The following is a 13,941-nucleotide window of genomic DNA, read 5'->3' as shown; positions in this document are numbered from 1 at the left end:
TTCAATACGAACGTTTGTTTCTTGAAAATTTGATCACGATTTAAATACAGTATTTACTTTTAATATTACCGATATGTCATCGAAAAGAAAACGTGTTATATTATCATTAAAAGACAAATTAAAGTATTTGTTTCGATTATCCGGATTTTTCCTTATCCGGACTACCTTCATCCCCAATTAGTCCGGATAATCGAGGTTCTACTGTATAAATTACGTTTACAGATTTCATTTTATTTATGTTTAATTATGGGTTTTCTTGTATTAAAAGTTAATTTGAACGTTTAAATATTCATGTGTTATGCTATCACAATTATCTTAGTTAATATAATAATTATTGTATTAATGTTATCAGTGTTGACCTATTATTACAAAGTTAATAATAACTTTCTTAAAGAGCTCAGTTTGATCTCGAGCAGATATTCCTTAAAGGCTGTAGAAATCAATAAATATTAATGCAACTTTATTAACTCATTTGACACACTTGTATTTTATCAGATTGAAAAATAGGTTATTTACTATTTAGAGAAATAAACTTAAGGTAAATATAGATATTTTATATGATTTCATCTTGTAGTAAAATAGGCAAACATTTCTAGATACAATCTAATAAATAATAGTTCAAAATTTATTTATTAAATTTTATAAAATTTTGAATTACAATTAAAAAAAGTAAGTTATACGATAAAAGATAAAATAAGCAAAGAATAATTCTTCTTAAGAATGTAATGTTGCTGAGCAGGTTTATAATAATAATGACTGACATTTTCAAGAAAAGCGTTAACATACATTAAATATACCAAAAGTAAATTATTACAAAAAATCCTCGTTAGTTCGAAATTCAAGGGACGAAACAATCGAGTTTCGAATTATTAGAGATTTACATATTTCTGTACAATATGCCAAATGGCATGTAATTTATCAAGGAAACGGAATACGGCTACATATGCAGAATGCTATTTTCGTTAATTAATAGTAATAATAATAATATGAATAAACTGCAGCTAAACGGCAGGTTACCAGATAGGTTTTCTAAAAAGTAAAGCAGAATTCCTTGAAATATAGCCTAAATTATTTTAAAGTGGTCCAAAAAGTTGTAAGTCGCCCAAGTGCAATAGACTAGAGCCTACAAATACTGCATCTCAATTTGCCACTTGTAGCCCAATCATGCAATCCCGAAAACTAGCTGTATTTTGTGAGATAAGAGAAGATGACACTCGAAAATGAGTTAATGTAAAAGCAAAGCCATATTGACCATATTAGAGTTCTTCTTAGTCTATCGTTTTCTTATAGCACGGAGGCACTTTGACCTAAACGTACGAGTTACATACTCATAACAGTACAAATAACCCTCATATAATGCGGTAGTTAGGTCCTACCAAAGCGTCGCGTTATAAAAATCGGTTTTTGCGAGACTCAAATTACATATAAAAAGTAGGCTTACGTTCCAAACGATTTTTTAATTATAAATTTTATCTGTCACATAAGAAAATAACAGGCTTATTTAATACAGAAAATTTCATTTAACAATACATGAATTACAAAACAAAAACAAACTTCGATTTGATCACTAAGGATGATATGCAATTATGTTTTTAACTAACTTGTTCACACTAATTATCCAATTAAAAGCTATTTTCAAGAACACAATTGAAAAAGAAAACGAAAATTACAAGGAACATACAGCTTACACACGAAATGCCAAAGGGATATTTTTAGTATATAAAATTACATCTTGTTAGCACATAATAGTATTTTACATGCCAATTTTCTAACAAGATTGCCAAGAAAAATAAAAATCTTTCATCATTACAGAGAAAAGCTTTCGATATATAGAAGAAAATTGCACAATCTACGAACGATATTGGAAAAATAAAAGAACATTTACTAGAATAAGATAAACAGATGATTTCATCTTATATCGAAATCGCGTTGTGTAAGTACCTGTATTACACAAAGGTTACCTGTAATGTTTTCTTGAATATTTTATGTTTCATCTAATTGATTTTGTACTATATTTAAATTTATCTTAATTTTTTAGGTCTCTCATTCTGTTCGAACATCAGATCTCCAAAATGTATAATGGCCATTACATTAATAAATAATAAAAAGCAATAAATTGCGTAAAAATAAAGCGATCATTCAGTAAAATGTTTTAATTATTTTTCTTATAATTTTTTCAGTAATATTTAAGTTATTTTTAATTATAAACACAACTGAGCGAAATATCTCGAATTTAATTTGCATCAATAACATTAATAATTACACGACTAATGATACAAATTAGTTACATTTTTTTGTAATATTTTTATTATTACAAAAAAATTCATTTGATACGAAATTAACTTCAGATAATAAACTAAATAATAAAAATATTTTTCGTGTTTTATGCATCTATTCGCATGAAAAAATGTTTAATTCATCATTTTAATATCTTAATTGAATTTGTTTCGAGTGACATTGGAGCACAATAGACTACACGGCGACTTCTTTCTCCTGTTTTTGACGGATCTGATCCTACAAATGGGATATGGACGAAGGTTGGAGAACTGTCTCGTGCCTAAATAACTGACTTCCCATGAAAAATTACAAAGTCTAAATTGGTGGCTGGGGAGATCCGCCCATCAATGGAGGAATGGATAAATCACTGAACATTGGTCAAGTGCAAAGCCGGGATGTCAGGCTTTGCACTTGACCGACGGGCTGGTCGCTTGGGGTTTTCTTCACGTATCTATCAATAATATCTAATTAGGAGCCAGTTTTCCGTAAACAGTCCTCCCTGAAGACATCCTCTTGGAAAGTCGCTCTTGTTGCGTTTGCCTTATTGCGTTAGTGCAATCCAATTCTATGAAGATCCCTCAAGACAATAAAAATATCACTTTAAATTACCATCTTCTTTAATTTATTACATTGTATTTTTAGATAATGAAAGAATTATTACCTTAGATTATTGATCTTATTTTATTTACTTCGTAATAAACAGGTTTATAATTTAATGCTGTTTTTTCATTTTCTTTAAATCCAAGAAAATGAGAAAATTTGAAATTTAATTTAATTTAATAATGACTTCAAATTTTTATTATACTTGCAAGAAATTAAAAGAATCTGTAGAAATAATTAAAATGCAAGTCTATATTCTAAGTATAAATATCTATGTAATTATCCTTTCCATTAAAATAACCGAGAAATGTAAAATTCTCTTATTAGATTTCACAATCTTAATAAGTTATGTCTTTTTAAGCATTTCTTCCATTGTTTTGTTAATACAGATATGGGAATTTTGCTTTAAATGCCCATTGTTGACGTATTGTTTTGTGTTACACGTTTTACGTATACATATTTATCTATGTATATATATGCATGTATATATAGGCTTATATATGTATTATACACATACTTATTATTTAAATTTAAGCTAACCTTGATAACCTCAATATATAATTTGCCAGTTCCTTTATTAAAAACAAATTGTAACCTTTCTTAGAATTTAATTATTCGTATTATGCAATATGAATGAAAATCTTTCAATTATAGTCTGCTCTTCCTGTCGTAAATTTACGACTAATCTGTATGTTATAAAACTTAATTCATTCAAAAAGTAAATTAGAATAATATAAATTTTAATTAATACGTCTGTCTATTCATAAATACAATAATGCTGCACTAAAAATTTAATTCATGCTATAAATATGAGTATCAGTCTATAATTTAACCTCAATTGTGTAGTGATATTATTGTATAAGTTTAATTTATAACTTCATTTCTTTGGATAGTAGTTTTTTTTTCTAATTGAGCATCGCCATAAAATTTATTTAATTCTATTATACTTTAAGTTTCTCTCAAGATTTGGCCATATGAAAATACATATAAATTAACAAGCTATTAATAATTAATTATTAGGATAATATTATATATATTCTGAAAATGTTTAGAATTATACATAATTGTTCTTTATTTTACTTCTTTTTAAAAGTGTAGTTCATTTAATTGTAATTTTTACAATAATTAAAATTACGTTTATAAATATTCACATTTATGATGTAAATCAAAAAATCTTTAAAACCAATTTAAAATTTTTATAATTAAACTATAATTAAGTGTATATTCAAGTACTAAGAGCATCTTTTTCATAAAACTTTCCTCTCAGAAAATGTTTTATTTACGAGCTAAATTCCGAAAATCGTAAAAGTTGTTTATTACTAAAACTCCATCTAAGTACTTTTACATTTATTTCATTTAATGAATAATGTATATTTTTATTTATAAATATATCTTTTGGTAATTTTGTAAAGGTCAGAATTATAAGATAGAAATTTTCGTTTCCAGAATGGGATCTTCCGCATCCCGAGCCAGTCACGACGTTCATTAAATTTCTCTAGATATATACAGTAACTGTACAAGTTTACATAACATTTCCTTCAAAGTTTTACGATAAGATTTTCTGATACTTGCAAATGAATTTTTTTTTCGAATACAACTGTAGATTTTACGTTGTAACGTCATTACTTTAGTATTTATTTTTATTATTTAAAATCGTTCTCTTTATTTCTATTCACAATTTATTATTGTAGTGTTGTTTCTAATTATCATAATTACGCTTAAATTCCAAGTTTTTTTCTATGTTATAATTACCGATCAGATCAACAATTACATTATTTATAGTTAAAATATTTATTTGTTTCTCTCTTTTTTAAACAGCATTTTCTTCTCGAAGGTTATTGTTACACCATCCTCATTATTATATAATCTTTAACAAATATTACATAATTTTTAATTAAATAATACAACATTTTCTTTCGGTTATTTTTATTTTCCTACTGATAAAAAATTGAAAATATCGTTTTCATTAATATTGCCTATACTCAATGTTAAAAAGCGAAATGACGACAAAACTAACAAATTTTTTAACGTTTTTACATTGATGATTTGAATTCTTTCAGTGTAAATACGAAAAAGTTCGTCACTCTACTTAATATTTGGATAACGATAAATTATTTTCTAAGATTTTTACATTAGAAAATCAATAAAACAAATTGCTTACGTACTGTACATTATATCTGAACACTTTAAATATTTTTTCTTAGTAAAACTTCTTAGCGCTTGATTCATTAATGCATATAATATTAATCAAATCTAGCGGTTTGAACATTCAGTTACTACCTTAAATTTTCTTGCTTCATTTATTTTGATAATAGCGTACAGTAAAACCTGTTTAAAACGGAAAAATATATTAGGTTTACACAGGTTTTACTGTATATAAGTTCATTTTTCAAGGTTATATTTAAAATTTTATTTATCCAGCTCGAGGATTAAATTTTTTTAATTGTATATTTTTATAACATATATATTTATTTATTTATTTAAGACAAAAACATACAAACGTAACAGAATTTATTGTTGAAATATTCTCCACTAGAACTATATAATCATGAGATAATGGAATAATATATCGTAACTATTTGACCTATAATGGAATTAAAATAAGGTTAAAATGAATTACTCTGGAAGTGGTTAGATATAAATATGAAATTTCTCCCTATATAATTAATATGACTAACTTCTAGTAAATTATGTAATGCGGCATTAATTTAATTTATTATGACTAATATAATTAATTTCGGAGATTACAGTCACACTATAATAAATATTGAGTTAAGGATTACTTATATTTATCTTCTTTTCGATCTATCGATCTTGTTTATAGTCTCAGTTAAATAATTGTGACCTTAATATGAATAATAATTCCAAATTTTTAATATTATTTTTCTTTGTAAAGGTAATATATACTCAAATTCTTATTGTTCAGTAGAAATAGATTTGAAATATTTTATTAAAAATAAATAAAATCTTAATTTACTTTTAATTAGCAGCAGGTGATAAAATAATGAAATGAATAACATTGAGTAATATTATGTATAAGTACAATACTCCATAGTATATCAATTATCGCTTGTATACGAAAAATAAACAAATTTTTATTTAATTAAACTTTTAAAATTATTTATATAATATTTGATGTAATTTCATCGCCCTGTATGTTCTTAAGAACGAGAATCTTATTAAAATTTTATTATTTTTATTCATCTTAATTTATTCAGCGAATAAAATCTGGTTCTTTTAATTCTAATTGAGCTATTAAAATCTTCTCGTTTCTACAAGTTTCAAGGATATCCAGGCCTTACATCACATTCTAGATTAGATACAAGGAAAACCATTTTTTTCAATAACTATAAACCATTATAAATAATATCACTTCCGTAATAATTCATTTAAACCTTTGTATTTTAATTATAAAAACCTTGAATTTACCTCATCCCGCAATCGAAATTAATCGACAACAATTCGATACAATAATATTTATTTTTAATTACAAAATAATAAAAATTATTGTACAGAAATTCGTATAAGAAAACTTATACAAAGAAACACTTGATGTATAAAATAAAAAAAGCATTTCTTCAATTTATAATATAAAATATTCGAATTATATAGATTCTATTTATATATACAATATATAGATTACATTTTATTGTATATTATATCATTTAATATAATCTATGTACACATAAAATGTATAGAGGCAGATTTCTGTATAAAATACAGTACGCTTTTAAAATATTTAGGGTAAAAATAAAATAAATTTTTAAATATTCTACTTCATCCTAAATATTTTAGAAATAAAAACAGCTTTAAAATCTGATTTTTTCGCTTCTCCATTTTTGATATTCGTTGTTCAAATCGCAAAAAAGAGATTTCTTTCTCCTACTCTGGATCCACCTCCTGTAGATTATATTATATTATATTATATATACAATATCTATATTCCTACAACAGAATATTTATATCATTTGTTGTGCACTCTCCTCATTTTCTGCTTCTTCTAATGATATAGGGGGTTGATTTAATTCGTTAGAGTTCGAACACTTTTTAACGAAAGGTATGATGGATGATAAAATTGCCGCCATAATAAGCATTCCGCCAGCAGCGAAAAATGGAAAAGTATAACTTCCGGTTATGTCATATATAGAACCTGAAAGTTGATTTGTTTTATTATTAAAAATATATATATATTTTTTAAACATAGTTGAAGAAGATAAGAGTTGAACAACGTACCTGCAACAGGTGATCCTATAATGGATGCTGTTCCTCTGAATAAACTCAGCAGCCCAAAAGCGTTTGTCAAACGATCCAATCCTACTAAATCTACTAAAATAATCGAGGTCAGGCACATGTAAGCCGCTGAAAAAGTAGAAATAGTTTAAACTTCGTTAAAATTTTTAGCAAATAAGTTGAAATTTTAGTAGGTTTTAACAATTTACAAATAATAATAACTGCTAAATAGGAAAAAAATAATACGAAACACGACAATTTTACGGGAGAACGTAAGCAAAATTCATGACATTTTACAGCTTCGATTTCATTTTGCCTTTGTTCACATCAGTAGTAAACAGAGACTTGGCAATGGATAAGATAAACACAAGTTTTGCCAACTTATTTCTGTTTTACGATTTTTCCGGAATCTGTTTCTTATATTTAAGATTGACTCACAACTTAAATCTTTTAAATGACGTATTTTTATATGAAAATTTCAAATAATAATTTTTTTAAATCTAGATTTGAAGAATTGGCATATTACTATTTTTTTCGTATCCCGAGCAATAAAAATAAATTAGTTTGGTCGTTTTAATGTTGAAGCAATTGACTTTATCTGACAACAAGGTCAAGTGGTATAAATTTCAAACGTTTTATGAATAACGTATCACCTGATTCATTCTGAATTTGTAAGCAGATTTTTTTATCTTTCGTTTCCGTGTGGCGCTATTACAACGATAGAAAATCGGATTTTAAATATTAATTAATGAAATGAGGATATGTTATTTCGTAATGAAGTGTAAAGAATAATGAATGCTACGGATGATTATCGCCTAATTGCAGTGTGGCCATCACATGATAAATAGTCTCTAAAGATTACTTCAGAAGTCAAGGTTGATTAAAATAAATTGTATTTTTTTCCTTATTAAAGAAATCTTGCCTAGTGTAATAGAGTATCGCTTTTTCATTGGACAAAACATAAATTTATCAGATAAATAGTGCATCAATATATTTTAAACACATATATCGAACATAAAAATTAAGTTTACTTACATATAAATACTGCAAAAAGAGTGCAGACTATGAGTACAGTCGTGTAAGTTAAGGTGAATGGTATGCATAAAACGCATATTCCACTTAGAAGAAGACAAACGTTGTTTACCCACAAGGAGGATACTCGTGGACGATCAGCAAACCACCCAAAAACCATCCTCCCTAGTGTGTTTGTGATGCCGATAATGGAAAGAATAAATGCGGCATCGGATCTAGGTATTCCTTTCAAAGTACTACTGTCTGTTATATACACGAATGGAATGTAGAAACCCATCATGCCGAATATATTGGAAATGCATAAAAGCATGAAAGAACAATCTTTCAAGAGGGAAAAATTAAGCATTTCCTTTAAGGCAACCGTTATGGCTGGAGAAACGCAAGAACTTTCTTCTTCCTCTCCATCTGTCTTCGGTAACGATGTGACACTGGCTACGTAAGTTCTTATATCTTTCTGCGACTGATTATATTGAGCCAAACTGGTGATACTTCCGCTATAAAATATATCTTTTCTGTATATGGGACGATAATATTCTCGTCTGTACGTATGTTTATGTACATCTATAGAAACTCTTCTTCGCGATATTCTTCTCGATTGATAATCTCCTATAACCGAATTGTTTCGATTAGACAGAGGAATATTACTTATGCTGGAAGTTGATTCCATCGGAAGCTGCAAATTCCGTCGAGAAATTTCGCGTACGGTCGAAGGCGAAATTGGTTTGTGGTTCATATCGGGATGAACTATAACTAGGTTCGATTTCAATTGTAAAAGACTTAATTTTCTTGTTCCGTTTTTCCCTTCACAACCGGGTTTTAAAGTTTCTCCGATACTAGAAAGCGTTATAAAGGGCATTCTCGTAGTTTTATTCATCTGGTCCAGATCTTGTCTCGATTGAACTCCGGGTTCTGTATTAAATTCTTTTGTCTCTAGTGTTCCATCATCGTGTTGAATGAGATCAAACTTGCTCTCTCTCTTTTCTGTAGTAGTGCTTATTGTCTTCTGATCGTCAGCAGATTCCAATGGGCGCATTAATGCTCCGAATACCATGCAATTTAGCGTCAATCCAGACAATATCAAGAGAGAGCCTTTCCAGTCGTAAATGGATAACAGGGCTTGACAGATAGGTGCAAAGACAAAGGCACCCATTCCAGAACCACATACTGCTATACCTGTGGCAAATGCCCTCTTAGTAGAAAAGTAGTAACTGACGCTTACGATGGCCGGAAGATATATCAAACCAAATCCAATCCCTATTAAAGATAATAGAAATAAATAAGTAACTGTCAGCATATGTGAAGAATATATTTTACATTTTGATACATGTTTCTTGTCCTTAGTTACTTATATAATATGCCTTTGATCAGTTTGGTTTTTCTTGTGAACTAGGACTTGTTATACCCAGGGAAGAGAATCACACAATTTCAAATTAAAATACTTTAATGTAACATAATTCTGCACACAAGAAAGTCCAAAGTGGACAAAGGCATAAAATATATTTTACAATATTAAACCGAAGGAGGTTACTGAGATATAAAGTGTTAAATACAAGCTGATTAGCATTATACTTTTTTGATTAATAAGCTGTTTAGATCAAAACTATTTTGTCAACTCTAAATAAATATTTATAATGATAAAAATATTAATGTATTTATGTTAATTGAAAGATTAAGTATAAATTATATTTTCACATTAAAATCCATCTGTGTGATTTACTATTAGAAAAATATAAAAGTGCTCATTTAGTTATGAAACTTTTTTGCGTATCTTATGTTTTGTTTCTTACTTCCTTTCGAAAATTATCAGCGAAACATCAAAGTCCAGGTTGACTTTGATTCATAAAATATCAACAAGTCATCAATTAACAAGAAAATTAATCTTTTAAATAACGTGGATCCCTCCTTTGGCAAAATATCAATAATTTACAACGTAGAAAGGTTAAGAGTTACATTATAAACTCTAACTCACCTCCCATGATTCCATAAGTCAACATTAAGACATCGACAGATGGTGCAAAGGTACTCAATATAAAAGCGATGCTTGCCACAATACTACCCGCAATGGTCACTGATCTGCAGCCAAATCTGTTAGTTAAAGCGCTTACAACCGGACCTGAAATTTTTGAAAATTTTGAAATTAAAATTCAGAAAAGTGGACATAAAATTAAAACCGCGAAGAACGTTTCAACAAGTGATTAAGATTAACCTACCCGCACTCAAGTAACATCCACTAAGTAGAGAGCCAATCCAAGCCGTACGGCCCTTTGGAGCGCGGTAATATTGAACAAATTCCATAAAAAATATGCCAAACGAGTAACTGATACCATCCACCACCATGTTACACAAAAACGAGACAGCCACAATGACCCATCCCCATCCACCATCCGGTGGTTCGGGAATATCCCACGATTCATCGTCTTGGTTTTCTTTTGTATCTTCTTTAGACATGAGCAAAGTAGCACTCACCTAAAGAAAGTAAAAAATATTTTGATGCGAACAACGTTAATGCGTGTTACTTTCAGATAACATTCTGAATCGACATGTGATCGACAAATACCATTTATCAATCATCTACTACAAGTTGTCAGCAGATAGGCCGAGATACTCGGAGAGCCTTCCTGTTCGATTTTCTGACCAACATATTACTACAGATCTATGCAATTTACAAATAATAAACCGGATTAAAGTGGTTTAGCATGCGTGAATTTCGTAATTTATACACCAGTCATATGCTAATCTTAAAAATATTCTGTCTACTGTTGACGAACTTTCAATCTTTTATCGTAACCAAGTATCAATCAAGGCCATCAGAAGTAGAAAAAGGTCGACTCCTCAATCTAAACAATCAATATTTAAAAAAAAAATCTGTTAATTTAAAAAACAGGAGCATTGTATAATTAAAAAGAAAGACAATTTGCAATCTAAATCTTCCGCCATTTTTTTTCTTTACCATCTCCGAATATTGTCAGGAACTCGTATTGTTTGTATTAAAAGTTCACGACCTGTCACACGAATTAAATATTTGATGGATGTTTTCCTCTAGTAGCAAATTTGTAAGTATTGTTAATGATGATTAAACAACTTAATTGACGTCATTAGTCAGGCTTGCGTCATTCAAACTTGATCCTTAAACTGGATATTTAATTTATCAATTTTTCAGTTTCTAAAATCTCGGGAGGAACGGATCATTTTTCGGAAGTGGAATTTTTATTTACTTTTATCAAACAACAATCGCTTCAATTGGATAATGTAAAATTTAAGAGGATGTTCTTTGTCAGTTTTAATTCTATTAAGCGGGAGGATCTAAACTTAAGAATTTCAAACTTTTTTTTAAAATTTATTCATCTTTTTTACATTAATTTTTTTAATAAGGAAAAAATAAAGTTTAAATTGTAAATTCTAGAAACGTAAACCTTATATAAAACACATGGTAAATTGTGAAACGTCTTTTATCTTTAAAACCGTATCTAATGTATAAATGACCCTAATATGACCAAGTGCCCTCAGGTTAAGTCTTTCTTCATCCTCGACCTTCTAACTTAACGATATTAGAAATCGATAGCAATGTTTTAATTTAATTTTTAAATCATCAACTACGACAATAGCGCAGAATCTATATCATCATTTGAATAACATTATAGAGTTACACAGGAATAATCTAAGCGCAGAGACACTGTTGCGAGGGCAAAATAACTTTCCGAATTTATTCATTAAAGTTTCAAGAAATATTTTTCTTTAAATCTTTCAATAATACTTCTAATCGATTTAGTGAATGAGGATATGTTTATTTGATCTGTCAACTGCTCCTCTAAGAAGTAAACTCTACGAAAAATTAATTTATAAAAGTTGCAAATTCGCAGCGCTTCAATTAAAATAAATGTCTCTTAAAAATATACATAAACTTTTAAAATACTTTAAATTTTAATGGTTAAAAAAATATTTTTAATTTTAATATAAATAAATATATTAAATTTAATTTTCTATTGTTTAATTCTATTTAAAAATTGAAGAAAATTAAATGGCCAGCGTTATGAAGAAAAATGATTAAGTGCGTAAAAAATTAATTATAATGGTTAAATAATAGGATAGCACGTAAAAGCATACTTACTTTTTAGAGTCTGTTTTCATTAAGAGTAAACAAGTGATGCGGATAACACGCCAGTTTGTATCTCCTTCCTCCGTATATCATCGAACGCCATCTGACGATTGTTATCCGAATTTCGTTCATTGAGAGAAACATTGGCAAAGTTTCAAAATATTATTATTGTAGAATTTAAATAGAAAAATAAAATTTTCTTTCCATCATAGTATAAATATTAAAAAAAAAATTTATATATTTTGCAATTCTCTTTTAAAATATGCACAATTTTAACTACAGAATTAAACTTTCCTCTGTTTATCATTATTATATCTCTGAGAAACTTGGATTTTACAAATACGTAACGTGTTAATCATCACTTCCATTATTATTGTAATTATTTTTTAATATCAAAAACAATTTACTATCTCTATTGCCGACCCTGACTTTATTTTCAATGGTTAACCTACTTGATGAGATTTAGAACATCACGAAAAAAATAGAATTTTATAGCTCCCTGCAACCTGATTTACGTAGAAATGTATGTACATATATTTTTTTTCCCCTAGATTTTAATTTTCTGTTGTTGATAAATTCTGTTTGTTAATGTGTGTTTTATGTTTGAACTCATTTTTCCATTCTGTTTATTTGATAATCTAAAATAGGAATGTTATTTTAAGTGGGGAGTTATTTAATGAGAATTAAATTATTTTATATTGTGTAAAAGATGCGAATATATTGAAAGTTGATTTGTTTTATTATTAAAAATATATAGTAATTTTCAAACGTTTTAAACATCTACAGTAAAAATTAAAAATAAATAAAATAAATATAAATTATTATGATAAAAATGCGTTTTTATTATAAATATCTGTCGTAGATAACAATTATCTACAATACATTTTCACAAATTTTATAGAAAGTAAATTGTAATTTTAAGTTTCTAGATTTACACTTTAAAATCAACATTGTACATGGGGATCTCTAATTCAATTTTGCCTGGGACACATGAAGTTGTAACGCGCTACTGATATTATCTGTACTGTACTATACGTAAAATTATAAAAAACTTAAATTTAAGTATTTAACNTTTTTAGTTATTACTATTTTCTTATTTGGAGGCTTTTTGTGTTTTAAGAATGGAAACTCCCAAAACAAAAAAAGAAAAAAAAAACTAAATTAAAAATTTAACCACCAAAAGTAGCAGTTTTCAGTAAACTTAGCAATTCTCCAATGGATCCAAAACAAACTACATCTTGTCTAACCGTAAATGTGTCAAAATCAACAATATACATAGTTATGAAATCATCTAATCATCTGCAAAATAAAAAAATGAAACAAATTCTGCCTCTAAATATGAGCCACAAAGAGAAGCCTTTGGCATGGGCTAAACATCACATGATGTAAACTGAGAAATGGCAAGAAGTTATTGGTAAGATATTAAGAAATATAAATTAATTTACTCAAAGCAGCAGCAAGAGGCTGGAAGTGTTATGATGTAGTGTGCATTTGAATGGAGAAGTATGGCAAATCTAGCTTTCATTCCTGGTCACATTTATATTGTAGGATGTCAGCAAGTACTAGATACGCATCTAATGCCATTTTCAGAAAAACCTGAAAGTAAATTTTTTCAATTTCATCAAGATAATGGAGCCATTCATAATGTAGAATCAACTTGGCACAAAATCACAGATGAGGAGAGGAAAGTCTTATTAAAACANTTA

The 13,941-nt window shown here is 27.9% G+C and overlaps 1 protein-coding gene and 1 long non-coding RNA gene across 3 annotated transcripts; one reads left to right on the top strand and one right to left on the bottom strand.

Annotated features, from left to right (window-relative positions):
- Positions 1 to 418: 418 nt before the first annotated feature.
- LOC111631698 lies at positions 419 to 2,136 on the top strand. Its single transcript, XR_002757751.1, has 3 exons — positions 419 to 538; positions 1,813 to 1,933; positions 2,039 to 2,136. It is a non-coding gene; the product is annotated as an uncharacterized LOC111631698 (long non-coding RNA).
- Positions 2,137 to 5,311: 3,175 nt separating this feature from the next.
- LOC111631695 (monocarboxylate transporter 12-like) lies at positions 5,312 to 12,323 on the bottom strand. 2 transcript variants are annotated; one of them, XM_023376002.1, is made up of 6 exons: positions 12,248 to 12,323; positions 10,350 to 10,605; positions 10,109 to 10,252; positions 8,143 to 9,393; positions 7,111 to 7,236; positions 5,312 to 7,027 (listed from the first exon to the last, which is right to left on the bottom strand). In XM_023376002.1, the coding sequence occupies exons 2-6, from the start codon at positions 10,585 to 10,587 to the stop codon at positions 6,837 to 6,839; spliced, it is 1,950 nt and encodes a 649-aa protein (XP_023231770.1). In that variant the 5' UTR covers positions 10,588 to 10,605; positions 12,248 to 12,323; the 3' UTR covers positions 5,312 to 6,836. The 2 variants fall into 2 exon arrangements, with proteins under 2 accessions (XP_023231770.1, XP_023231768.1); XM_023376000.1 differs by lacking the exon at positions 12,248 to 12,323 and adding an exon at positions 10,697 to 11,931.
- Positions 12,324 to 13,941: the final 1,618 nt, after the last annotated feature.

This window comes from Centruroides sculpturatus, unplaced genomic scaffold (assembly GCF_000671375.1).
Source record: "Centruroides sculpturatus isolate CEXI.00-Female unplaced genomic scaffold, Cexi_2.0 scaffold515, whole genome shotgun sequence".
NCBI classification, from domain to species: domain Eukaryota; kingdom Metazoa; phylum Arthropoda; class Arachnida; order Scorpiones; family Buthidae; genus Centruroides; species Centruroides sculpturatus.
This window is presented reverse-complemented; position numbering and strand designations above follow the sequence as displayed.

What these genes read in the sequence shown, in the direction of transcription:
- LOC111631695 (XM_023376000.1), bottom strand. An exon ending in GACTTATGGAATCATGGGAG is followed by an intron (nt 9,394 to 10,108) that starts GTGAGTTAGAGT and finishes TATCTTTAATAG; the next exon opens with GGATTGGATTTGGTTTGATA. An exon ending in TCTTTTTGCAGTATTTATAT is followed by an intron (nt 7,237 to 8,142) that starts GTAAGTAAACTT and finishes CTACTTTTTCAG; the next exon opens with CGGCTTACATGTGCCTGACC.